This window comes from Spermophilus citellus, assembly GCF_964194105.1.
Source record: "Spermophilus citellus genome assembly, chromosome: 2".
In the NCBI taxonomy this organism is placed as follows: domain Eukaryota; kingdom Metazoa; phylum Chordata; class Mammalia; order Rodentia; family Sciuridae; genus Spermophilus; species Spermophilus citellus.
Window position 1 is genome coordinate 194,285,829 of NC_138183.1, and position 26,246 is coordinate 194,312,074.

The following is a 26,246-nucleotide window of genomic DNA, read 5'->3' on the forward strand; positions in this document are numbered from 1 at the left end:
CACAGTCTTCTCAAAAGTTGCCTAGGTTTTACTGTCTCCTATTGTGTTATTTAAAGAATAAATTTATACCTTAGCTGTTCCCATCTCCCTTTGTTCTCTTGCGGGGAGAAAGTCTTCTTGGATTGAGTACCTTTGGCACATATACAAGCTCTTACTTTTTTACCTAAGTTATTATTTCTTTTTATTTTTGGGAGGTGGGTACCAGGATTAAACTCAGGGGTACTCAACCACTGAGCCACATCCCCAGCCTTATTTTATATTTTATTTAGAGATAAGGTCTCTCTGAGTTGCTTAGCACCTCGCTGTTGCTGAGGCGGCTTTGAACCCACAATCCTCGTGTCCCAGACTCCCGAGCTGCTGGGATTTCAGGTGTGCACCACCACACCTGGCCTAAGTTATTATTTCTTAACAGATCTTTATCTCTGTGGGTCAGACAGACTCCTTTCCCCACCTCCTGTTTTGTCAAAGGGCTGTTTAGGTACATGGATTTCAGATCTGTCACAGTCATTGACTATGGTGCTGTTGTGAGTTAACTGCTTGAAACTTTCCATTCTGCTCTATTTCCCCTCCAGCTGCCTTTCCTTTCTTATGTCCTAATTTTACATTTAAGACTAAATATTGTATTCTGAAAATGGACCACTGGACTTTCTCACATATACCATGCATGAGGCCCTGAGTTCAATCCCCAACACACACACACACACACACACACACACACACACACACACACAGAGAGCCACTCATCATTGCAGAAAACAACCCCTTGATAATCTCTTCATTGAGTACGTATACCTATTCTTTGCCTTATCTGTGCTTGGTATTAAAGATGCAGATATCATCATCAGTAGAAGCAGCAGGATGAAAAATATCAGTTGAGACAAGGAAATGAAATAAACAAAATGAAAACCAGAAAAGAGTAGGGAAGGAACCCAATTTATCTGTGATTTCCTTTTTGGACAAAGTTGATAGTAGGGAAAGGATATTCCCTGCTGGCTACGCAGGCTATCAGCCACCCAGCATTTGAGAAGCTCTGAGCTTACTGTCCAGGCTGAGGGGAGTGGTGATTTGATGAGCTGAGTGGGAAGTGGGAAGGGGGACTGACCAAGAGGTATTGTATACAAGCAAATGAGACATAGCTGTGCCTTCAAGGAGCTTACAGTTTGGGGAGAGGGGTGTAGGATAGGAAATGAAAACAAGGCTTTGAAGTGTACAGTGTAATAATTATAGTGTGAAGTACAATGTGTTAAGGCAACTATGTATCTTCAAATTTTTGTGTTCTAAAAAGTAGAAGCTACAGGTAGTCAGACTTTGGAGCAGTATGAGAAGGCATTTTTGGACAGAGTGGTCTCACAGTGGAGTAGGGGATCTTAGGAAAAGAAGGCCTTTACTGTCAGTAAAGATGTAAGTTTGGGATAAATGATTTCATTGAGGTTATTGTAATGGAAGCACTAACTCCTCCTAATACAAGATTGGGCTAAAGGGATTTTAAGGTGCCTTCTAACCTCAGCAGTCTGTGATCCTAGAAGTCCCTTCCCTTTTCTGGGCCTATGAACGTCACCCATAAAATGAAGAAGAGTCAACAAAATAAAACCCCTATAGTGCTGCCATTCTATGTGAATTAAAAATAATTCTGCTTGGAAACATTTAAGGAAGATCCTATAATTGCCCCTGAAGTAAATAGCATATGAGGTGACAGAACAGTGATTACCCATGCTGCAGTCTCTCACTTGAAGCTGAGTATAGATTCCATCCATAAGACTGATCACTTAGCTTTCCAGCTTAGACCCTGACTTTCTTCTGCAGAGTGACATACCTCCTGATTGCTAATTAAATGACAAGTTGGTTACCTCAGTTCCAAAATCAGAAATGATCAAAGATGAATTCAGAAGTGCATTTTCTTTGGAGTTGGAAAAGATTTAGGGAACAGCATATTAACAAAGATACATTATTAAAGCTCCAATATTTACAAATCCCAAAGAAGCTTTTAGGGATTTAGGGATTTAATCTTTGACTTTTAAAACCAGCTTTTCATTGTCAGTCAAAATACCAAAGAGCATTTAAAAACTGCAGGGAGTAAGTAGTGAGACAGGCACTTTTATACTGCTAGTGTAAGTTCAAATTGATAGTTTTTCTAGAAGGCAGTGCAGCAAAGTATTTGAGGACTTAGCCTGTCACTTCTCATCAGCTGCACTACTGCTGTCCTGGTCTGAGCCCCACCATCTAGTGCCAGGAGTTTGCAATAGCTCCCTGCTGGTCTCCATGCTTCTCTATCCTTGCCCCCTTGTACTCTCTTTTCAGCACAACCATCAGAATGACCCTTTTCACATAAGTCAGATCATGTTATTCTATTCAAAACCCTGTGACAGATTCTCATTTCACTTAGAATAAAAGTTGTAGTCCTCATAGTAGCCTGTAAGGCCATACATGAACTGAATAGCTCTTTATCTTTCTTACTCCCTCTGCTACTACTACTGTATCCCTCATTTGTTCCACTCCAGCCTCTGCTGTTCCTCTGCTGTGTCCCTTATGCTCCCCAACTTCGGCCCTTTGCATTGATTGTTTTCTTTGTCTGAAATGCTTCGGCTTTTTGTTTGATTAACCATATCATTTCCCTCAAATTTGTGGAAATCTTACCTTCTCAGTTTCTTACCCTGATAATCCTATTTAATATTGCAGTGCTCTCAACCTAGACAGTGGCAATTCTGGTGTTTTTCATCCTGCCTTTTTTTTTTTTTTCCATAGCAATTGCTAATGAACTGACACATTGATTATCTCAATTCGAAGATCAGAAAATGATTGAAGATGAATTCAGAAATGAATTCTCTTTGGAGTTGGAAGTTAAGGACCAGCATATTAACAAAGATACATTATTAAAACACCAGTACTTAGAAATCCCCCAAATTTTGTTTATATTTCCTATTTATCCATTGCCTTCTTTCCCCTGCTTAGACTATAAGTTCCACAAGGGCAGAGGTCTTAGTTTTGTTCCCTAAACCAGTGTCTGGTACAGAATTGATAATCAAATATTTGTTCAATGGATGAATTATAAAAATAGCCTTAGGAATCTCACTTCTAGTACTAATATTTTTCTAAGCTTAAGATTAGCTTTAATTTATTATTATTATTTTAATTGTACAAATTTAGGGATACAATGTGATAATTTAAACACATATCAGTATGCAAAAATCATATCAGATTAGTTAACATTTACATTTCATTAAGCATTTAAAATTCTTTTTTAATTAACACATAATAATTGTACATATTTATGAGGTATATGTGATATTTTAGTACATCTATATAATATGTACTGAATAAATGTGATAACTAATATTTCCATCTTATCATTACTTGGATTTGGAGACTTATGAAGAGATTATTTGTTTTGTGGTATGAGATGGAAGTCAGAGCTTCTCTAATTCTAGGTAAGGGCTCTTAGCACTGAGCCTTACCTATGAAGAGATTTGGGTTTCTTGTGTGGGAGGGTACTAGGGATTTAACCTAAGGGCTGATTTAACCTAACCACTGAGTTGCATCCCCAGCCCTTTTTATTTTTTATTTAGAAAACAGGTTTCACTGAGTTACTTAGGGCCTCACTGAGCTGCTGACATGGGCTTTGAACTCTCCATCCTCTTGCCTTAGTTCCCAAGCCTCTGGGATTATAGGTGTGCACTACTGTGCCTGGCTTCTATGAAGAGGTTTCATAAGATGATTCTTGGAAACTCTCTGTAGTGGCTACAATATTCATTTAATATGTCTGTTGATAGATAAGGACATTTAATTTGCTTTTAGACCTATTTTTTTAAGAAATAGAGTTGCAGCCAAAGGTTTATTTAGTTTACTTGATGTTGTTAGCTATAATAAAAATGAAAATTTCAAACAACCTAAACATCTAAAAGCAGGGTAATGGTTAAGTGATTTGATATATCTGTGTAATGGAATAGTATAAAGATATTAAAAATAAAGTTTTTTAATAATATGTGATTATGTGGGAAAATGTTTATGTTTATTTTTTTATTTGTTTTGTTTTGTTTTAAAGAGAGAGAGAGAGAGAGAGAGAGAATTTTTCAATATTTATTTTCAATATTTTTGGCGGACACAACATCTTTGTTTATATGTGGTGCTGAGGATCGAACCCGGGCCGCACACATGCCAGGCGAGCGCGCTACCGCTTGAGCCATATCCCCAGCCCAAATGTTTATGTTTAAATGAAACAGTAAGTTATAAAACTATATATACCTCTACCTCATACCATACACAAAAATTAACTCAAAAGCCCCCAACTATAAAACTCTTAGAAGAAAACCAACATCTTTATGGCCTTGGTTTTAGCAATAGATTCTTGGATATATTACAAAAGCACAAGTAGCAAAAAGAGAAGTAGATAATTGGACTTTAAAAATTGCATTGAAAGGATTATCAAGTGAGAACCCACAGAGTTGGAGAAAATATTTGCAAATTATTTATTTGGTAATGGCTCAATATTCAGAATATATAAAGAACTCCTACATTGTGTGACAGCAAAAAGATGACCCAGTTACAAAAATGGGCAAATGATTTGGGTAGACATTTCTCCAGAGAAGATATACAAGCCAGGCCCAGTGGCATACACCTGTAATCCCAGCAGCTCAGGAAGCTGAGGCAAGGAGGATCAGAAGCTCAGTTCAGCCTCAGCAATTTAGTGAGACCCTGTCTCAAAATAAAAAGGGCTGGGAATGTGGCTCAGTGATTGAGGACCCCTGGATTCAATCCCTGGTTAAAAAAAAGGAAGATGTATACATGGCCAACAAGCACATAAAAAGGTGTTAAACATCATTAATTATTAGGGAAATATAAATCAAAATTATAAGATACCACTTCACACTAACTGTAAAAGCTATAATTAAAAAAAAAAAGCATTGGTGAGGATGGGGAGAAATTGTAGAGATAGGAAGTGAATTAAAGATTACCAGGGTAGGGGTTGTGGGGAGTGGGAAATTATTATTAACAGACACAGAGGTTTTATGTGGGATGATAAAAGGTTATATAAACAGATACTGATGATAGTTGCACAACATTGTGAATGTAATTAATGTCACTGAATTGTATACATAAATGGTTAAAATTCCAAATTTTATATTTACTTTGCCACAATGGAAGTTTAAAAAAAAACAGAACTGTATATGATATGCTATGATGAGCTGGCATTGGTGTACGTGATCTTGAGTGCTGACTGTGAGCATTTCTTCCCAACTACTCATTTAAGTGATATTGGTAGCTTGAAATTGGCCATAGTGAGATTATTTACATCATGGCAATTGGCGTATGCTAGAAAAGCACCCCACTCCCAACCTCTTCAAGCCAATTGTTAAATACTTGCCAGTACACCACTGAATATATGTGTATAAAATCCATAGAAAGCTACCTAGAAAAAAATAGATGCCCAACTGTTAATGTGGTTACCTCTCAGAGCAGTTTTGTGGCAGAAAGTGAAAGTAAGCATATAGGTTTTATCATAAGCTCTTTTAATTTTTTTCCACTTTTTTTACAGTGAAAATGCAGGCATATTTTATGTATTGCTTTTTTTAAAGTGGGCCCAAAAATCTGCATTTGTTGGAGTTATGGTATTAATGACTTTTCTCTTGAGAGTCTGAAAGCTCTGTGAAATGGCCTGTGAAGAAAATGAAAGCCAAGCCTGTAACTTGAATTTGTTTCCTTAGAAATCTTCTTTGTTGTTAGTGTTGTTGTTTTCCTTGCCTAAGTAAGACTTTTCTTGTCTTTATATAGGTTACCCTACAGCCTACCCGGCAGCGGCCCCTGCCTACAATCCCAGCCTGTACCCAACCAGTAGCCCCAGTTATGCTCCAGGTAAACAGAGTGGGGGCATCAGTGATGAATGGGGTGGGAGGTGTGGGAAAACAAACCCACTTGCTGGCCTTTCCCTGTCCTTAATTGCTCTGGGCTCAGCCTATCCTGGTTTGAATCTGTGGGAGTCCATACCTTCTGGGAACTGAGGCAGATCAGCCTCAGGGTGGGGGTTGGAAGTAAAATCTTCCTCATTCTCCTTGGGTCTTAAGCTTGGCTTATTTCTCCTATAGTGGAATGTATGAAACATGCATCCTTCTTACAGAACCCTTTCTACTCTCCCAAGCAAGATCCAAATTCATTCTTTGCTCAGTTTCCCCTGAGGCTGCCGCTGGGAAACACATGAACACGTGTACACACACACATACAGCCAAATACCGGGGTATAGATTTGGAAGGGAGTAAGAGACTTGCCATCAGAGGGTAAAGAAGTGGTTTTCGAGCTTAGAAAAGCTACTTGTTTTTCAAAAATAATAAATGTCCAATACTTCTTGGATAGAAGTTGAAGTGGATATGAAAATATTAAAAGGGTTTATTCTAATTTGGGCAGAGATCTTACACTGATCGTAACCCCTTGCTCAGCCAATACTTAAACACTCGAGCAGGAAAATTGGGCATGGTGTCCTAACTACTCAGGTGGCTGAGGTAGGAGGATTGCAAGTTTGAGGCCAGTCTAGACAACTTATCAAGACCCTTTCTCAAAATAAAAAATAAAAGGACTGGGGGTGTGGCTCAGTGGTAGAGCATTTGCCTAGCATGCATGAAGCCCTTTAGATTGCTAGAACTGGGGTAAGAAAAAGAGCAAGAGAATGTATAGGTTCTATGGTTAGAAAATCCTGGGTTAAAATCCAGATTACCCAACTGATTCATTAAAGCCTTGGGCAGTTACCTCACCTCTCTGAGATTCAAATGTAACTACTTACCTCAGGGTTTAAGTTGTTTTATGGAAACTCTTCTTCATTTATTCAGCAAGTATTTATTCGTTGACTTTCCTCCATACTGGGATAGAAAAATTAAAACATGATATCTTTTTTTTTTTTTTAAAGAGAGAGGGAGAGAGGGGGAGAGAGAAAGAGAGAGAGAGAGAATTTTTTTAATATTTATTTTTTAGTTATTGGCGGACACAACATCTTTGTCTGTATGTGGTGCTGAGGATCGAACCCGGGCCGCACGCATGCCAGGCGAGTGCGCTACCACTTGAGCCACATCGCCAGCCCAAAACATGATATCTTTCCCTGAAGTAGCTTACAGTCCATTTTGGAGCCTAACATGAGACAAATTCATTGCAATACAATACAGTAAATATTATAAAAGGAATACATATTAGAAGAGGGAACCACAGTCTGCCTGGGGGTAAGAGTATAGAAGAATAGAGACTTGAGGGAGAAATAGAAAGTCTCCCCCACTCCCAGCTGCTGGGGATTGGACGCAGAGCCTCATGCATTCTAGGTAAGTACTATACCACTGAGCCACATCCCCAGCCCTAGGAGGAGTTCTTTTAATCACACAAAGGAGGACTGGGCAGTCCAGGCAGAGCAAGCTTGGTAAAGACATGGAAATGTGGGAACATGACACTGTTAGAGACTTAGAAGTGAATAGGAATAGTCGAAGCATGGGCCAGGGTGGGAAGTGGTGATGAATCTTAACTAAAGATGTGAAAAGGTGATTTGGAAAGGCCTTGAATATCCTAACATCCCATTTTCTTGTTTAGTGATTATTATTATGGAATTTAAAAGCTTGAAAAGATTCCAGAGGTTTCTCCAGTTAAGCCTCTTGACTACAGAAACCCAGAAACAGTGTTTAGTTCCACATTATCCAATGAATCAGCAACAACTTATGAACTAGAACCCTTGGCAGATTTCCTGTCTCTCAGTCCCATGATGTTTTGTACTAAACCAGTATTCTTTCTACTGTCATTCCCCTTTGTATGTATGTGTATATGGTATTAGGAATCGAACCAGGACCTCACACAAGCTCTGTAGCGCTGAGCTGCATCCCCAGTCCCCTCATTCCCATTCTTCTGGGATATTTAAAGCAGAAATGAATGTGGGCTATATTTGAAGATCTCTGTTTGAGCCCTGGAATCATATCCTTACCATACCCCCCACTCCATCTCTCTCTCTCTCACACACACACATCATGAAGTTATCAGATAGGACCCTCTTTTTTTTTTCTGCAAACAAGAGTTATTTTATACATATAACTAATGATAACCCCTAAAGTGCTTACATAAATGTGACATTACACAGATATTCATTTTGGCCCTATTATGCCTGAGGCAGTCAGGAAGACACTATAGGTAATTCAAACTTGAAGAAGCTGCTGTCACTGCCTTAAGAGCTTATAAGGGAAGTGGTGATACATGGACCAAAATCTACATCTCAGCATTGATTTTCTGTTTTCTTTTAATCAATAAAATATATTTCCCAAAAAATCTATAATAGGAGGCAGCAACAATAAAAGCTGCAGAAATTCTCTCTGAAAAAAATAATGAAATTTGTTAAGTTTTATCTTTAAAAACTATGGTAGCTTTGGTTATTAAATCTATCACAATAGGTAAGTGATTTAAATCTTCATGAGATCTGTGAGTCGGCTTTGTAAACTAGTCTAAAGCAAAGTGAAACAAGTTGTAGCAGAAGCTGAGGTAAGAATGAGGAATATTGATTGTCTTGATAGTCAGGAGGCCACCAATCACCTCACTGGAAGCAGTCAGGTAGGTGGTGAGACTGGAAACCAACCTATGGTGAACCAGGGAGGAGAGAAGTAGATTTAGCAGGTGGAGGCCATGCTTACGAGAAGCTTGGCTACCAGGGAAAGCCAAATAAAATGGCATTGACTATAAAGGGTGCTTGGGGTTGAGAAAGTTTTGGGGGTATAGGCATGATTAAGCACTGATGGGAGGAGCAAGTGGAGGGGACAAGTCAGATATGCGGGAGAAGCAGTGCCACACAGCTAGGCCTGCACAGAGGCTGCATTGGGGGTGGGAAATCGAGAATTCAGTTCTCTTCCTAGTTTTGGGGAATTGAGTGGCAGGGGGAAGTGGGGTACCTCACACAGAAGGGCAGTTCTTCCTCTCAGATCATAGGAAAAGTCACAGGGAATGTGTTTAGAATCAATTGCCCAGTGGAAAGTGGAGAGTTCTGATCTAATGGCCTTGATTTGCTGACACAAAGGTGATGAGGGATAGAGGAAAAATAAAAGTCAAAGTGTAAAAGCCTCACATGAAACAGTGGGAATGGAAACTACTAAACGATATAGCACAGAGCAGGGTAACACTGGAGGCTGAGTGAGGTGGAGGCCAGGAATTGGTCCAGGCTCTAATTCCCAGCAGTGGGCTCTTTTCAGCACTTCTGGTGAAAGATTATAAGATTGTTTGGCAAGAAAGAGGAAAGACAAGGAATAAATAGCTATTATTTATTGAAGGCTTCCTTTGTGTCAGAGACTATTTTAAACTCTTTACAGATGTTAACTTGTTTTATAACAAATCAGAACTTTGAGGTGAGTACTATTGTTACTCCCATTTTCTAAATGGAAAAACTAAAACTCAGAGAAGTTGAGTAACTAGCTCAAAGTTCCACAGCCCAGTATCATGTCACATGGCTATGTGAACTCTAAACCACTACTTTATTGTTGAGGCAGTTGGCAGAGAGAAATTGAAGTGTTAAACTGGAATAACCAGGGTAGAGAGGAAAGGTGGTGCAGAAAGGAGGAAATTGAGACTGTCAAAGAAAAAATGAACTAAAACAAAAATGGAGAGATTGGAAAACTGCTGGTAAAAAAAAAGTAAAATAATAAAAGTCATCACCTAACATGATTTTCCCATTTTATGGCTTTTTGTTTGTTTGGTTTTGGGTACTAGGAATTGAACCCAGGAGTGCTTAACCACTGAACCACATCCCAGCCCCTTTTATATTTTATTTAGAGACAGGGTCTTGCTAAGTTACTGAGGCTGGCTTTGAACTCATGATCCTCCTGTGCACCACCATGCCCAGTCCAATTTTGTGTTTTAAAAGTCAACATATTTTCAGGAGCTAATGGAGGTAACCTAGACCATTTGCTCAGAAACCCACAAAGTACACAAGAAAGGGTAATGCTACTGCATTGTATTAGAAAGCCGCATCCTGAAAGTTGGAAAACCTGGACTGTAGCACTAACTCTTTTCTGATTTTGGTGTGACCTTGGGGAGACACCTTTGCCTTCTGAATTTTACACACACACACACACACACACACTCTCTCTCTCTCTCACAAACTCACAAACTGGGTCTGCTTCATATTGTGGGATGCTGGCCTCTGTATTCATAGGTTTCCTGATTGCAGTGGGGAAGTTCTTGCCAAGGAGGAGCTGGTTCAAGGTCAGAGAGGACAGTGTAGGTTACTCTCAGCTTCCTGCCAATGCCAGCCATTTGTGATGCAGAGAGGTGCCTGCATCACAGGAGCAGATGTCTGCAAAGGAACCAGGCTCTCAGGTTTAAATATCTTTCAGTTGCTTCAAGGAAACCAAGAAGTTGCTTTAGACAGATCTATTTTTAGCACCTAAGATATCATCTGTCTAGAATGCAAGGAAGTTCTTTGATTGGTTCTGAAAGCAATGTTGGTACTTGGAGCTTTTTTCCAAGTTCTTTATGATTTCAAGAATCTTAATTTAAGAACTACTTGGCCCCATAGGAGGCAGAAGCTATCCAAGACTAGGTTTTCAGAATCCCCAGAGCAAAGAGTTTATCATATTAATGGTAATCTGACTTGAAAATGAAAAGGGAGGGTAAACAGGGTAACTAGTATAATAAAAATATAATACTGCCTCACAAGAATCTGTATACAAAAGCATTTTTTTATCTATTATCTCACCTGGTTTCATAATGCCTATAAAGTACAAATATATTATTCCCATTTTGCATATGACAAGCCTAAAGAATGGTAGGGGGAAGGAATTGTTTCCTGAACACCTGCCTCCTTCCAGGCACTATGCAAGGCATGCTATAAATGTTCCCTTTTATATTAGTCCTGTGTGTTGGAGCTGCTTGCCTCAAATTTTGTTCAGAGGTTAAATAAGTTGTGCAAACTTATACAGTTAAAAAAGCAGCAGAGCTGGGATTCAGACTTGTATAGCACCAACTGTCCTGGAGGCTTGGGCCTAGCTCTCTGGGATTTTACAAACAATTCTAAAGAGTCCTATGCTGATGGTATTGTCCCTGAACTTTCACTTCCTCTAATATCTATCACATCTTCACCCTCTCTGGTTCTTGGGAGGATTGAAACATGTTTTTATCATGAATGAACAAAGAGCAAGAGCTTGGTCTTGTTCACATCTAGGCAGCTTCTGGGTCAGCTATATGGAAGATGCCATGGCATCCAGGGAGATTTTTCTCTGCAATGATTGAACTTTCCTGGATGGCAAGTCTGTCACCCTCTCCAGGGTAGAGGTACTTCATACCCCATATAGTCACCATTTTTTGTGCGGCCTGGGGGAAACTGCTATCTTAAGCCAAAGAATGTATATGTAACTGCAATATGTAAAACTTTGCACAAATTCTTAGTGGTAATTTCAACTAACATTTCTATCCAACAGAGTTTCAGTTCCTGCATTCAGCTTATGGTAGGAGAGCTATTTTTCCTCATCTGTATTACGGCCTATGAATGTGTTATCTTGTAACAATGGTAGAACCCCTCTCCTTTCTTCCCTAAATCCCATCCCCTAGGCTTGGGCTCCCCCCAGGTGGCTCAGCAGCAGTTCCTAAAGCATGCAGGAACATGTCTGATGGTGCAAAATCATGGGTTGGAGACACACATGAACCATTTCCCTAGGGCAGCAATGAAGGATCATGGCACTAAAAGGCGTCTCATCCTAACCTGGCTGCTGAATTCAAACAAATGAACCAAAATTCCAGGGTCTATATGTGGCTTTTCTGTTGGCTTTGTGGCAGCCTCTTTGAAGGAGTCCCTGGATTATGCTAAAACACCAGTCTGCCCCAGGATCAGATTTCCTATCTCCATCAGCAGTCTGACATGTTTGAAGACTTGGTGACTTTAAATACAATCTGTTCCCTTAGCTCAGATCTTGAGCTCTGGGCTCATTATTGGGGCATTTTCCGGGATGGTGAAAGGTGGGAGCCAAGTGTGCCAATGAGTTGAGGGATCAAAAGCTGAGTTCTGGGGCAGTGTGGACTCCAGGCCCAAGGCACCACGGGAACTTCTGGGCACCTGTGAGGGTCCTAGCAGTGTAACTTGACTAGGTCCTTTTTGTCATAGACAGGAAGGGACCATGGGAAGGACTTGCCACTTTAACCACCCTCACCTGGGCTGCTGAGGACAATGTTTTTGTAAAATCTCTGCACACTTTCTCAACTTTTAAACCTTGATCATCTAGTTGTCAGAAATTAAATTTTTGTATTGCACATCTTTCAGAAGATGAGCTGTGAAATTTCTTGCCACTATTGTGGGCTGTGTGATCTTGGGCAACTTGCTAATGTTTCTAGGCTATAGATAAAGTTTTATTCCACATGGATATTTTCATATCTTTAATGCTAACATCACATCCTTTTACAATTTTATTATTTCAATTTTGCAAGCCACAGACCTATTTCTCTCTCTCTCTCTCTCTCTCTCTCTCTCTCTCTCTCTCTCTCTCTCTCTCTCTCTCGGTTGCCCCAGAATATATGAACTTGGACAGAGGTTTCCATAAAAAGTTAGAGAAGGTCTCAGACTTCTTCACCCTTCCACTTAAAGCATCTGAAATGAGGATGCATGAGTAGTATGGATAGAACCCTTAACAAAATATTCTGTGGCAGGCCCTAAGTGGCCCTTTGAAGATACAAAGACCAGTAAGACAAGCTCTCCAATTCTCAAGGAGTGTGCAGATTATTGGGGAGACAGATAAGCCAGCCAAGGACAGGAACTTCTAAGAATCACAGGAATGGTGAGGGTGGTCAACTACATGGAGTGCATGCAGAAGCTGTGGTCACTGGGTGGAGAGAAGAAAAGACTTTGTAGTACATGTGCATCTTCAGCTCATGATTAATGAATTAATCTAAGTTTACCAGGTGGAATGTGAGAAGAGACATGCCAGAAGAGCTAGCAGTATGGACAAAACCACAGATATGTGTAGCTCCTCTGCAAATTCTGGGAATGATAATCAGTGGGTGTACTGTAGTATAGACTGGAGACTGAGAGACTAGTGAGATAATCGGAACTAGATCATGGGGCCTTGAATGCAATAAGGACTTCAGACCAGCCTATATGCAGTAGAGAACCAGGGAATATTCTTAAGAAAGAGGGTTTTCTGATTGTGTCTTAGATAGGTCACTGTAGCTGTAGCTTAATGATTGGAGGGGACAGGTTTAAAAACAAACAGAACAGTGAGGAAGCAGTTGGAGCAATTCAGGTGAGAGATGCTGAGAGCTTGAATTAAAGCCCTTTACCAGTATGGAGATGGAAGAATAGATAGCTACCAGAACTTAAACTGGGTGACACTTTATTTTTTACCCTCATGTCAATACTATGAAGCAATCAGTGAATGGTAGTTATTGCCATTTTGAGATAACCAAAAAATTAAGTGACTTGCCCAAGATCTCATAGCTAATAAGTGGCAGAGCCCAGGATAGAAGAATGCAAATTTCCTGACTCAGTACATTGTTCAGGATGATGGTCCCTTGCTGCCTCTCCTCTTTGTAAGTGTGCTTAACAGATTGTTCAAGTGTCAGAGGGTGTGAAGGTCCCATATCCAGGGAAGTGAACAACCCAGCACCTGGATGTGGGCTGCCTGCTGTGACTGGCTGCTCTTTTGTTCTGTCTTTTTGACTTGAAGGCTGGCACATATAATATAGTACACTGATCTTAAGTATACAGTTTAACAACATTTTTCACATGTAATACACACTGTAATACACACACACACACACATATATACACACACACACATATATATACATATAAATATAGCAATCGCACAGTTCAAAATATAAAACATTTCTAGGAAGTGGTTTCTTTCTGGCACCCAAGAATATGCCCTCCTATTAGAGCAGCCTCTTCCACCACTATACTTCTAAAAAGCTTTAGTTGGGTTTGTTTTCATTCCACAACTAAGCTCTGATCAGCACCACCAACAGAATGGGTGCCGTTAGAATTGTACTTAGAAGAACAGGATTATCTAACTAATGAGGAGGTCAAGTTGATATTTGGTTTTAAGTTTTCACATTTATTCAATTATTTAGTATTCAAATATATAGAGGAGGCATAGAAAATAATGTTTGTTTTCTTTAATGAAACCAGAAGAAAATGCCCCTTTATTCAGGAAAATGTATAGTTTAGCTAAGGGTTCACTTAGGGAAGACAATCAAAGGCATTATCTCATTTGCTTTTTTCCTGATTAATCTGCAACATTGTTTTACTGGGTATCATGCTGTCTTGTTCACTCCCTGGTTGGCGTGTGGCTATGTTGCATCCCCAGCTAGATTGTAAGTACCTTGTGTGCAGTGACCGTGACCCACATTGTGTTCCTGTCCACGGTGGCGCTCCCCTCAGTGCTGAGCGCAGTTAGACCTCAGTACTCTTTGGCTAATTTTGATTTACCTTGTCACACAGCCCTTCAGGCTAATGTCAGACTTTTGGCTAATGATGCAAATTATGTTGAAGTATGTGCCACTTGGAGGAAAAAATTGGAATGAATCAGGACCTCTAATTTCTCCAAATTTATACAACCAAATTCAATGCTCCTGCTCACTGGTGGAGTCCCATGAGGTTCTTATGGGCATGGGCTTATTCTTTCTGACTCCTCAGAACTTACTTGTTTAACCTTTCAGGTAGTTGTGTTGGGTGGCCTCAGCTTTCCAGCCACATGGAGTGTCAAGTTCTAAATTTGGAGACATCTTCATAAGCTTTTCAACACTAATTGGATCCTTTGTTAATCCCCTTCATACCAGCCCTCTGCCCCCATAAAGAACCCAAGATGATTGCTTTAAATGGACTTCTCTCCTCCTGTAGTATATGCAGAGCCATGTCTGGATATCCAGAAGAGGCCCTGAACTATACTTGGAGTTCCGCTAGGCCTCCATTTCTCTTTGCCAGAATTCTCCTTTTAGTGTCACTTTCCTGCCCATGATTTCCTTCTCATTCTTCAGCATCTGCTGTATATATTGCGGGCCATTAATGCAAGCAGAGTCAGCATATAACAGCTGCACTCCTAGCCTTAGTTTAGTAAGAACAGTAGAGTCCCTGACCTTTTCTAACCTTAGCAGTTCTGTGATTGAAGGAACAGAGACATTTGTTATTATCCAGACAGTCAGAGGAAGATATGAAATCTCTCTGAAGGTAGAATATCCTGGTGAAATTAGAGCATATATAGGCATACTTTCTTCTCAGACTACAGTGACTTACCTTAGCCCCTTGTGAAAATGTTTCAATTATATTTGACTATTGTCAGTACAACCCCATCTCCTGCTAATATACTTTTAAAAATTCCATACCAAGGACTCCCAAGACCTTATTTGAATGAAATAGAAATTTGGGTAAAGGATGTTTCTTCTCTAGTGTTTGAAAGTATAGTAAAAAGTTGGGCATTTCTACCCTTTGGAGCCCTATTTCCTCTCTCCTTCCCCTCTGGGTACCATGAAGGTAAGTTTTTTGAGTCAGTCCCACTTCTAGAACATATAAAGGATCATCTTTCAAGCTTTTCAAGCTTCTCAAGCTGAGCTTTGAGTTAGCCAAGGAAGTCTTTACAGACCTCATACTGGGCCTCATCTCTATTTCACACCTACCCCAAGTTGGCATTTACTTTTGGGATGGCCTAAAGGATCATTTCTAATTTATGAGCTGTCTCAGGTGGGACACCCAGTAGCACCTCAGCAGGATATAATTCAGGGATATGCAGAGGTTTGTTCATCTGACCTTGGATGGGTGTCCAGGATGAGTTAGCAAGGAGTGCCCCACTGGATAACTAAGAACACACCCACAGGGCCCTGTGCCTTTTAAGCTTGCATGGCTACATCTCAGTCCACTTAGAGGACATGGTATTCCAGCAAGAATAAAGTTTTTCCACAACTTATTAAATACACCTCCTGAGGAAATTTCAGACAAAAAGGAGGGGAGCTGAGTTGATATAGCCCAGTACACAAAGGCTCCCAACTTGATCCACATTATAAAGTAGCTGAGGAATATACCAGAGTCTTATGCCAGAAGGTCAGGTAGAAGGAAGCAGTATTCATGGACATGTTCATGGTTTTAGTAGTACCTAGAAAATCCTGATGCTCTTAGCGTAAGTGCAGATTTCCTCAGTTTTCAACCATCTGGAAGCTCACTTCAGCACTGCTCCCACCCCACTAACCCATCTCAGAAAGGCTGAATCATTCTGTGTGTCTGAACAGGCCCTTTGGGTTATATGTTTCTGTCCAGCACAAAATCCTTGCTTTATGTCTGTGATTGGTGGTGCCCACTTCTTATTTCTGCCTAATGCCATTCTTGTGTCTTCCCTTAAGCCACTCTGCTGATGAAACAGGCCTGGCCACAGAACTCGTCTTCCTGTGGCACTGAAGGCACCTTCCACCTCCCAGTGGACACCGGGACCGAGAACCGAACTTACCAAGCATCCTCTGCGGCTTTCAGTAAATACAGCCTGTCTCCTCCTTTCCTTGTTCCCCTTGGTTGGGACTGATTTGTTTCTTAGAAAGAAAGGAAAGGGGATTTTTTAAAAAATGATCTTTATTATATAAATACTACTTTGGAAGGTTCTCCTATCCATGCAAAAAGTTGGCCTTCCTCATTCAATAAAGATCTCATTGGTCATGCACCCTGCTTTAGGGAGACACACAACAGTGAGGGAGGGAAAAAGAGTACTCTCCTTCTGGCTGAGAAATTGGATTGGGAAAAGACTATTACTGCATTTCAAGGGAAAGAACAGAAGGCACATTTTGAAGACCTCTGTGTGTTTGGACAGAGAGGGATTTCCCCTTAGGCAGGATTTCTTAACTACAGCACTATTGACTTTTGGGCCAGATAATTCTTTGTTGTTGGGGACTGTCCTGAGCATTGCAGGATGTTTAGCAGCATTCCTGGTCTCTACACCTAGATGCCAAGAGCAAAGCACTATATGACAACCAAAATGTCTCCAAACTTAGTAAATGCCACCCCACCCAACCCCCTTTGAGGAACACTGCCCTTGTGGAAGCTATACTATGGGAATAAAGTACATATATTGACAAAAGCCAGCCGGCCTTGTCAGATTGATCATGATAATCTAGAGGCTCAGTAGGGTAACTAGTGCTATCATCTTTATATTTCTGATTTTTTAAAATATTTTTTTTGTTTTAATTAGACACAATACCTTTATTTTATTTTTTTTTATGTGGTACTGAGGATCGAACCCAATGCCCTACACATGGTAGGTGAGCGCTCTACCACTGAGCCACATCCCCAGTCCCTATATTTCTGATTTTTCACACAGTGGTTCCACTGAGGAAATGAGACCCAGTGATTAGAAATTACTGAGTGGCATTTTGATTCCATATAAGGAAGAACGTGGTGCCTCATGGGAGCTTTTAGATGAATGGCTGACTTTGGATATGGTGAGGACTTAGCCTTGGAGTTGTGCCAGCAGGGGCTATAAGCCTTTAGTCTGATATTACAGTGAATTGCTAGTCTACCAAGTAAGTAGATTAGAAGAATTCACTGTATTTTCTCTTCTTTAAAATCTCCAATGTCACTTCTTCTTATCATTTGCCCCTAGATGTCAATATCAGCTTACAGAGTATAGCTTGTTTTTTGGATAATGTGCTTTCATAATCATCCTCTTATTTATTTATTTTTATTTTTTTGCAATACTAGGCATTGAACCCAGGGGTACCTACCACTGAGCTACATCTCTAGCCCTTTTTATTTATTTATTTTTTTAAAATAAGACCTCACTAAGTTGCTTAGGGCCTTGGTAAATTGCTGAGGGTGGCCTTAAACTTGCTGTCCTCCTGCATCAACCTTCTGAGTCACTGGGATTACAGGTGGGCCACTTTGCCCAGCACCCTCTCATTTAGTCAACTCTATGATCTTAAAAGTCATTTAGGGGGCTGGGGATGTGGTTCAAGCCGTAGCGCACTCGCCTGGTATGCATGGGGCGCTGGGTTCAGTCCTCAGCACCACATAAAAATAAAATAAAAACTAAAAAATAAATATTAAAAAAATTCTCTCTCTCTCTCTCTCTCTCTCTCTCTCTCTCTCTCTCTCTCTCTCTCTCTCAAAAAAAAAAAAATCATTTAGGTGGATTTTTCATCCTAGTTAGAAAATTGAGGCTCAAAAAGGTAATATGCCCAGTGCTGCCCAACTAATAAGCAGCACATGCTTTGGACTTTGGTCTTTTAAATGAGGCCCCTGAATTGGTTCATCCTAAACATTCTCAATAACCAGTAGACTCCTGATTCTCTCACCTTGCAGCTCTGTATCAATATCCTCCCCACCACAGGGACCTCCTCTCCAGCAGCTCTCACCAGTAGTTGCCATCAAGCCTTTGCTCATATCTTCAGGATCAGCAATCTAGTTTCTTCCAGAGGCAGCCCTTTCCACAGTTAGGCAGTCCAAGTATCAGAAGGCCTTGCCTTATACTATCTGAAGGCTTCCTGAAACTCCATTAAAATGTCCAGTAACCACGTCCCCGCTCAGACAGGCTGTCACAGTCCCTGGGAAGGACCAAAATGTATCCCTCTCTTGTAAATAAGTAATGTTTAAACCTGTGTAACTCTTTAATGAAGTTGGGATTGACTGACCCATTAATTGCCACATTTTGTTGCTTCTAGTGCCATAGAAAATTCAGGGTGCTTTGACAAATTCATTTTGGTTTCACCAGCACTTGCTAAGCCTGTTTTTAAATAGGTCTCCCTCCTACTTATTCAGTGCTCAGTTTAGCTACCAACAAGGAGAGTCAGAGGTCAAGGCAAGACTCAGACATAGAGCTTTGTTTTGTCCAGACGTATAAACTCACTGATCAATAAACCTATTAGTCTAAAAGGCACCTGTGATGTGAGGACCAATACCTTTGAAAGTGGTAGGGCTTCTACAACTGAAAGATTTATAGCAGTGAAGAAGGACTGAAGAGAGGGCTGGAAAAGTTTTACTTGCTAACATACACACTCTCTTTATTATCCTGTTTGATGGAGCCTAAAATTATGGTTAGGAACCTGAGACAAACAATAGATATCATAAAGCTTCTTTTATAAGGCAAAGCTGGGACTTCTAATGATCAAATTCCTCTTATGATTTTGCCCTTAGTGAAATGGGGATACAAAGACCAATATACTAAATGCCCAAAATTGAACTGGAGAAACCCTTAACTCAGAAAGAGCTCTGTCCAAGACAAGAACTCATGCCCTGAACTCTGGACACAGCTTTCATTAATTTGTTATGCAATTTGGGGGAAATTGAAATTGCTGTCCTTTCAGGCTCTAGATTCTTCCTCTGAAAGGGAGAAGGTTGATTGCAAGCCTCTAATGTCCTTAAAGCACAGCATATCGAAGTCCTAATATTATGACCTTCAGATTCAGAATTTCTTTCAGGATTGCCAGGCCATCAGTGAGCCTAAGTTCACTTGGGTAAAAACCATTTTTTTTTTTTTTTTTTGCAAGAAGCCCAGTAACTTTTTTTTTTTTTTTTTCACGGTACCAAGGATTGAACTCAGAGGCACTGGACCACTGAACCACATCCCCAGCCCTATTTTGTGTTTTATTTAGAGACAGCGTTTCACTGAGTTGCTTAGCACCTCACCTTTCCTGAGGCTGGCTTTGAACTCCCGATTCTCTTGCCTCAGCCTCCTGAGCCCCTGGGATTACAGGTGTGTGCCACTGGGCCCAGCCCCAATAACTTCTTTTACTTAGATTCACAAACTAAGAAACCCTGACTTTTGTGATACTTAAAGTAACCCAGACTACAACAACAGGAATTTTCATTATTCCCTAAGGACCACCAGTCTGTTGTAGAAAGTCCTCTGTAGTAATGTTCTCATAAAAGTCCTACTGAGATACTCAGAAACTCAGAATATCATCATCTTCAGAAAGACCCTCTGAAATTATCCAGTCCAAATGAGTACATTCCCTGAAAGAAGTGAGCAGAACTCTCTGAAGGAGCCTAGGCTGAGGACCCTGGGTAGCTTCTGTAGCCTCATATCTTCCTGACACAAACGGTAACCTTGATTACCACTGTGGTTAGAGAAAGTGTCCCCATGAGCAGTCATTCTCTTTTAGTATCTATTTATTCTCTAACCTGTGAAATGTTTATGTCGGTCTGGGAGATCTCTAAGACCTCTTCTAGCTCTGTGGCTCTGCTTCTCCCATCCTAAACTGTCTAGACAGACAAGTAGGGCCTTCTAGATCAGCATCTCTTTGGTTGCCAAGGATGTTTTGGTTACTTGTTTGTATTCTGAGTATGTGTCTCATTTCATAACATGAAGAAAGGGAAACATTCTCAGAAAAGGTTATTCTTAGATGTGGAAAGCAGATTCTACTGCAGTCTCTGAGAGCCTTTTCCTCAGAGGGAGAGTCCCTGCACTTTGTAATATGGTTGTCCTTGTGGTATAGAGGGGTTGCAGAACCTTTCCTGGTGAAGATAAAAATTCCAGAGCACATTCTCTAGGAGCATGAAGTAAAGTAACCAGCAGTGTTGTCCTGTTAACTCTATAAAGAATCATAAAACCATAGTATTTCAACCATAAAATTTTAGAATATTAGAGTCCTGGAGTCTTTGCTCCAAGTTGGAACAAACCATACCAGTCATAATTTAACTTCTTATCTTTATTCATTCAGACCAGACTTGGCTTTTATGCCTCCAGAATAGGAAGTTTACTATCTTTATGCAGTGAGAGAGAAAGAAATAATAACAGCTACCCTGTTTGAAATGCTTATAATACGTCCAGCACTGTACTAAGTGCTTTGCATTTATCAATGTATTTATCACAGAAACTTTATGAGGTAGGTGCTGTTACTACCCCCATTTTACAGGTGAGAAGATGATATATTCCATAGCTATTAAATTGCAGGACTGGGGTCTGGCCCCAGACTGTCAGTCTGTCTTCAGACTGTAACCACTGCTCTGTGCTGTAGTACCTTCAGAGACAGCCATCTTCCGATTGAGGATGCCCTCTTCTGCATAGAAACGAGATGTTTATCCTGGCAGGACTCTTCCTTTTCTTTCTTTCTTTCTTTTCTTTTCTTTTCTTTTTTTTTTTTTTTTTTTTTTTGAACGCAAGTATCAAATTAGGTAGAAAGCCAGGCACTTAACCACTATGTAGCATCCCCGAGCCTTTTTTCATTTTTTGAGACAGGGTTTTGCTAAATTGTTGAAGCTGGCCTTGAACTTGCAATCCTCCTACCCTCAGCCTCCTGAGTTGCTGGGATTACAGGTGTGTGCTACCATGCCTGGCTTGTTTTGTTTTTAAAATAAACCCTTCCTTTTTTTTCTGTACTGGAAATTGAACCTGGGACCTTGTCCTTGCTGGGCAAGCACTCTCCCTAGGAGCTACATCCCCAGCCTTTGTTTTGTTTTGTTTTCTTGTTGTTTGCAATGCTCTGGAGCCTGAGTCCTGTGACCTCACACATGCTAGGCAAGTACCTTATCACTGAGCTACATCCCCAGCCCCTCTACATCTTGTTTTATTCCTTTTTTTAAAAAACATTTTTTTAGTTGTAGATTAACACACAGTATTTTTATTTATTTTTATGTGGTGCTGAGGATTGAACCGGGACCTCACACATGCAAGGCAGGTGCTTTACCACTGAGCTACAGCTCCAGCCCTTGTTTTATTCCTTTAAATCAAGGATCAGGAAACTTTCCTATAAAGGGCCAGACTTTGAGATAGTAGATATTTCAGGCTTTTCAATCCATATGATCTCTGTAACTACCATTGTAACAAGTAAGTAGTCATTGCAGGTATGTAGTTAAATTAAAGATTTATTTACCAGATAAGTTGTAATTACAGAAAACCACAGACTGGAATTATTATTATGAATAAAAGATTTCTGTGGTCCTACCAGGTGTGGTGGCACACATCCTTAATCCCAGCTGCTCTGGAGGCTGAGGCAGAAGGATCACAAATTTGAAGCCAGTCTCAGCAACTTAGCAAGACCCTGTTTGAAATAAAAAATAAAAAGGGCTGGAGATGTAGCTCACTGGCAGAGTACCTCTGGGATCAATTTCTAATACCACCCAAAAATAATAATAATAATTCTGTGATAATTTTAGGGGAATACAGTCCCTTATATATCCCCCCATCTTCAGAGATTCATAGCTCATTGAATTATTTTAAAGACTTCTCAGGGCCACAAAATTTAAAAAAAAACACCTATTTATCTCTATATTACATCGCTACTTCACAAATTATGGGACCTCAAAACTCATCCCTTTCTTTTCTCTTCTCCAAATACTATTAAGTTCCCTGGGGGACTGGGGATATAGCTCAGTGGTAGAAAATTTGGCTAGGATGTGCAAGGCACCTGAGTTCAATCTCTGGTACCATAAAAGAAAAGAAGATCCCCTGGAATCAGCCCATTTTGAGAATCCCCTTTGTTTCTTAGAGAAATAAACTGTCTCCAAGATGAAAAAGTGAAGTACCCATCAGATGGCTCCTTCTAGGTTTCTGCAAACCTAGACTCCGTCATCTCATGTGGTATCTGCTTTTTTTCCTGAGACCACATCTCAGGTTTAGCTCCATAGTCTAGAAACCTTAGGGAATCTGCTCTATAATTCCCTTCCAGTTAATTTCTGCTTCTTATCAATTCTGCCTTTTCTTTAATGTATCTTTTTCACCCCATCTTCTTTGCTACTTATTTCCCAAATAAACTTGAGGACAAAACAATTTTTTCATGGAACAAACTCTGTAGATATGCAGGTGGGAAAATAAATAACAGTTCCAGGGGAGATGACAGGACATCTTTTGTGCCAGCTGAGCAATAGCTCTGATATCCTCTTGAGTCATCAGGGCAGAAAATGCCAAGCCAAAGCTGTGGTGTAACTGAGGATTTGTGCCCATATGGTAGCTTGCTTTTACTTGGAGTTAGGATAGAGGAAACCCATAATCTTAAAGCCATGGAATTTTAGTTTAGAAAGAGATTTTCATTTTTAATCTCCTATTTTACAAAATAAGAAACTAAGGCCCAGAGATTTAGGCAGTTGACATCCAAGTTAGGCAGAAAGCCAGACCAAAGCCTAGATCACTTCTCCTCTAATAAAGTTCCTTGCTACTCTGACCCCTAGTCCCTTCTTTCAGACACAGTCCCTTGGGGCTTAAAGGTTCCTTGGTGAACTTCTTATAGGCAAAAGAATGAAGCCCAGAGAGATCCAACGACTTTAGCTAGACCCACCTAGGACAGGACTACAGGGCAGAAGCCACCCTAGCATCTTTCCACAGGGGCTTCGGAGCCAAGGTCCTCTGACACTGACCCTTCAACTCAGAAGGAAAATTTTAGAATCTTAATTTAAAAAAAAAAAAAAATACTGGAGAATGAACCCAGGGGCATTCTTACCACTAAGCTACATTCCCAGCCCTTTTTATTTTGCTAAGTCACCCAGGCTGGTCTTGAACCTGTGATCCTCCTGCTACAGTGTCTTGAGTAGCTGGGATTACAGACCATCATGCTTGGCTAGAGTTTAGAGTCTTTAGGAGAAGTTTCTAAAAAGACTTGTCCTATCTGAGCCTCAGGATCCCCTCATATAACTCAGAGGATTGGGGATCAGTAGATGACTACCTAGTTCAATAGGATGATTCCATTTGGTGATTTTATAAGGACACCTTGTTCTTGAGTGACTTGTATTTGAAGTCCTTCCTGTAAACATAAGATCTGACTTTTTTCAGGAGGTCTCAAAAGAAACACAGTTTGTTCTCATAGCCAATTGTGAACTCCTTGGGGCCTGAATTCACAACCCCCAGCTGTTGTCTGGCCTGCTGAGGTGCAGACATGGCCCAGGTCTGGGTCCTGACTTCAGGCCCATGGGGCAAAGATGACCTCCCACAAGCCACAGGAAGGGAGGAAAAGCCAGCCCTGCAGAGCAGTGTTTTCAACATCCCAGAAGATGAGCATTTGAGAGATGTTTTATATGGGTTTTTACCTTCAGACTTAGTGAGGAGGAGGCAGCATGGTTAAGGGAGATACTTATAAGGAGAAAAAGCATTAGCAAAAGATACTCTGAGATGCTGGGATAAGTGAGGAGACAGAAAAGCAAGAAGATGGAAGTGGGGGTGTTAAGGGGCTTCCATCTGTGTGGACCTACTTTTCTCAGATAGTGCAGGAACCCAGGCCTTCATAGCTAAAAGGGTCCTATAAGAGACCATCTGGTTCTGGCCTCTTACTTTTGTAGATGAGAGTCCTTGAAACCTAGAGAAATAAAAAATCTCTAGAAACACACATGTTGCCCTGTGCACCAGGACTGAGGGAGCTGCCTCTAGGGCTAGGGCTCTCTGGGTTGAGCCCTGTTCTCTTGTTTGTTCTCATTTGTGTTTCCAGCCTGGATTCAGCCCATCTTTGTCTGGGGAATTGTGACTGGGACCTGCTGCCTTCTAGCACCACTGTTATGCCAACTAACTGGTAGTCTCTCTTATTGCCTTGGTACAGGATATACTGCAGGGACTCCATACAAGGTCCCACCGACCCAGAGTAATACTGCTCCACCCCCCTACTCCCCATCACCCAACCCCTATCAGACGGCCATGTATCCAATCAGAAGTGCCTACCCCCAGCAGAATCTGTATGCACAGGTAGGTATACATGGAGGTCTGGGCCTATTTCTTCTGCAAGTAGAGGACCCTCCAGACTGAGTATGGTGGGTGGGGTAGGGTGAAAAAGAGTGGAGGGTTCATAATTCTGGCCAGCCATGGAAGCAATATCCCTGAAGCCTGCTTTCTCCTTCCCTCTACCTCAGTCCCTAGAGGGGTGAGGCATGAACTCTAATTTAGATGAACAGAACTCAGAATATCCGGGGGGCCCAGGCTGAGGCCTTTAGTGATCATCTAGTTGAACTTCTTTGTTAAACAAGTGGGGAAACAGACCCCGAGAGGGGAGTGTCTTGTCCCAGGTCACACAGTGAGCTATTGGTTGAGTCAGAATGATGAGATCCCATGTCTTGGTCTTCCCTAACCCCACATCTACTCTTCCTTGATAAAGTCTGTGAACCAAGTAAGAAGGAGAAAAGTGCCCAGGCTCTGCCACCAGTGCCCTATGACCTTGGGCAGTTATTCTATCTGTGCCTCACTGTCCTCATTTGGACTCTTTCAGGGGAATAATTGTGTACACTCTGGGAGGATGTGAGTTAGAGACCATATGATTTCTCTGGCGTGCTCATGGCACATTCTTCTGGAGTGATAATTCAACATGAGGTTTAATTGGCAGGGGAAATTTTTTTTTTAATTTAAAAACTAGCTATATTGCCAATTAGAATGCAGAACTTTTCAAAAAAAAAGAGGCTTGAGATTAATTTTTCTCATTTATGGAAAACTGTATTAGACTATCCTCTCAGACCTTTGAAGCCCTTGTCACTATATAGTGGAAAGATACGAAAATTTTTGGATTAAAATGATCGCAGGGGCCTCTCTCTACTCAGCAGACATATGAGTGGTAGTAGCAGGAAGCAGCCATGTGATCCAGACACTGGGAAGTCACCTCAGATCTCTGTCTCCATCCTTATCTTTTGGTCAAGAGAGATAGTAAGTAAGAGACATCGTGGAAAACGCTGTTGATCGATGGCACTTTCTCAGTGTGTAAGCTGCCAGCACGCACACCAGTCTGGTAACCTCTCAGCATATGTGCGTAGTGCTCTGGGATTCACCAGCCCCATTCACGTGCTTAGAAACTGATTGATTATTGTTCCCACCTTTAAATTATAGGAAGCTTTTGGAGTATAGTTCAATAAAATACAAACATTTTAAATTGCTAATACTAGGGTTAAAGGAGTAGAGCTCTTACCCCATTAGGGAGCAAGCAGCCCTAGGAGCAAATTAAGATAGGTGTGGGGGTGACCAGTAGCTGAGCCAGCACTGAACAAGCCACAGTTGTGGTAAGACAAAGCAGGGCTCCAGCTGGGGCCTAGGCCTGTGTCAATGGATCAGTGCTTCTCCCCTCCGCATTCCTTTGGGTCTGAGAGGAACAGAGTCCCTACCCCAACCATTTCCCTCCATCTCCTGCCACCTCTCCAAGAGCCCTTGTGACCTCAGCCTCTTTTCCCCAGGGAGCCTACTATACACAGCCGGTGTACGCTGCCCAGCCCCATGTCATCCACCATACCACGGTCGTCCAGCCCAACAGCATTCCCTCTGCCATCTACCCGGCGCCTGTTGCTGCCCCCAGGACCAATGGCGTGGCCATGGGCATGGTGGCCGGCACCACCATGGCAATGTCAGCAGGTGAGGGCAGTATCTGCCTTAGCATCCCTCCTTCTCCTCCGGGAACTC

General features: G+C 41.1%; 1 protein-coding gene across 4 annotated transcripts in view; it reads left to right on the forward strand.

Moving 5' to 3' along the window:
- Window positions 1-26,246, forward strand: part of FAM168A (family with sequence similarity 168 member A) — a 188,537-nt gene that overhangs the window by 156,740 nt on the left and 5,551 nt on the right. For 2 of the 4 annotated variants that reach the window (XM_081278798.1, XM_081278800.1), the window contains 5 exons: window positions 5,767-5,847; window positions 11,412-11,438; window positions 16,312-16,437; window positions 24,415-24,557; window positions 26,024-26,198. In XM_081278798.1, the coding sequence (XP_081134924.1) occupies window positions 5,767-5,847; window positions 11,412-11,438; window positions 16,312-16,437; window positions 24,415-24,557; window positions 26,024-26,198 (552 nt within the window). The remainder of the gene's footprint in view (window positions 1-5,766; window positions 5,848-11,411; window positions 11,439-16,311; window positions 16,438-24,414; window positions 24,558-26,023; window positions 26,199-26,246) is intronic. The other 2 variants (XM_081278799.1, XM_081278801.1) reach the window with 1 other exon arrangement.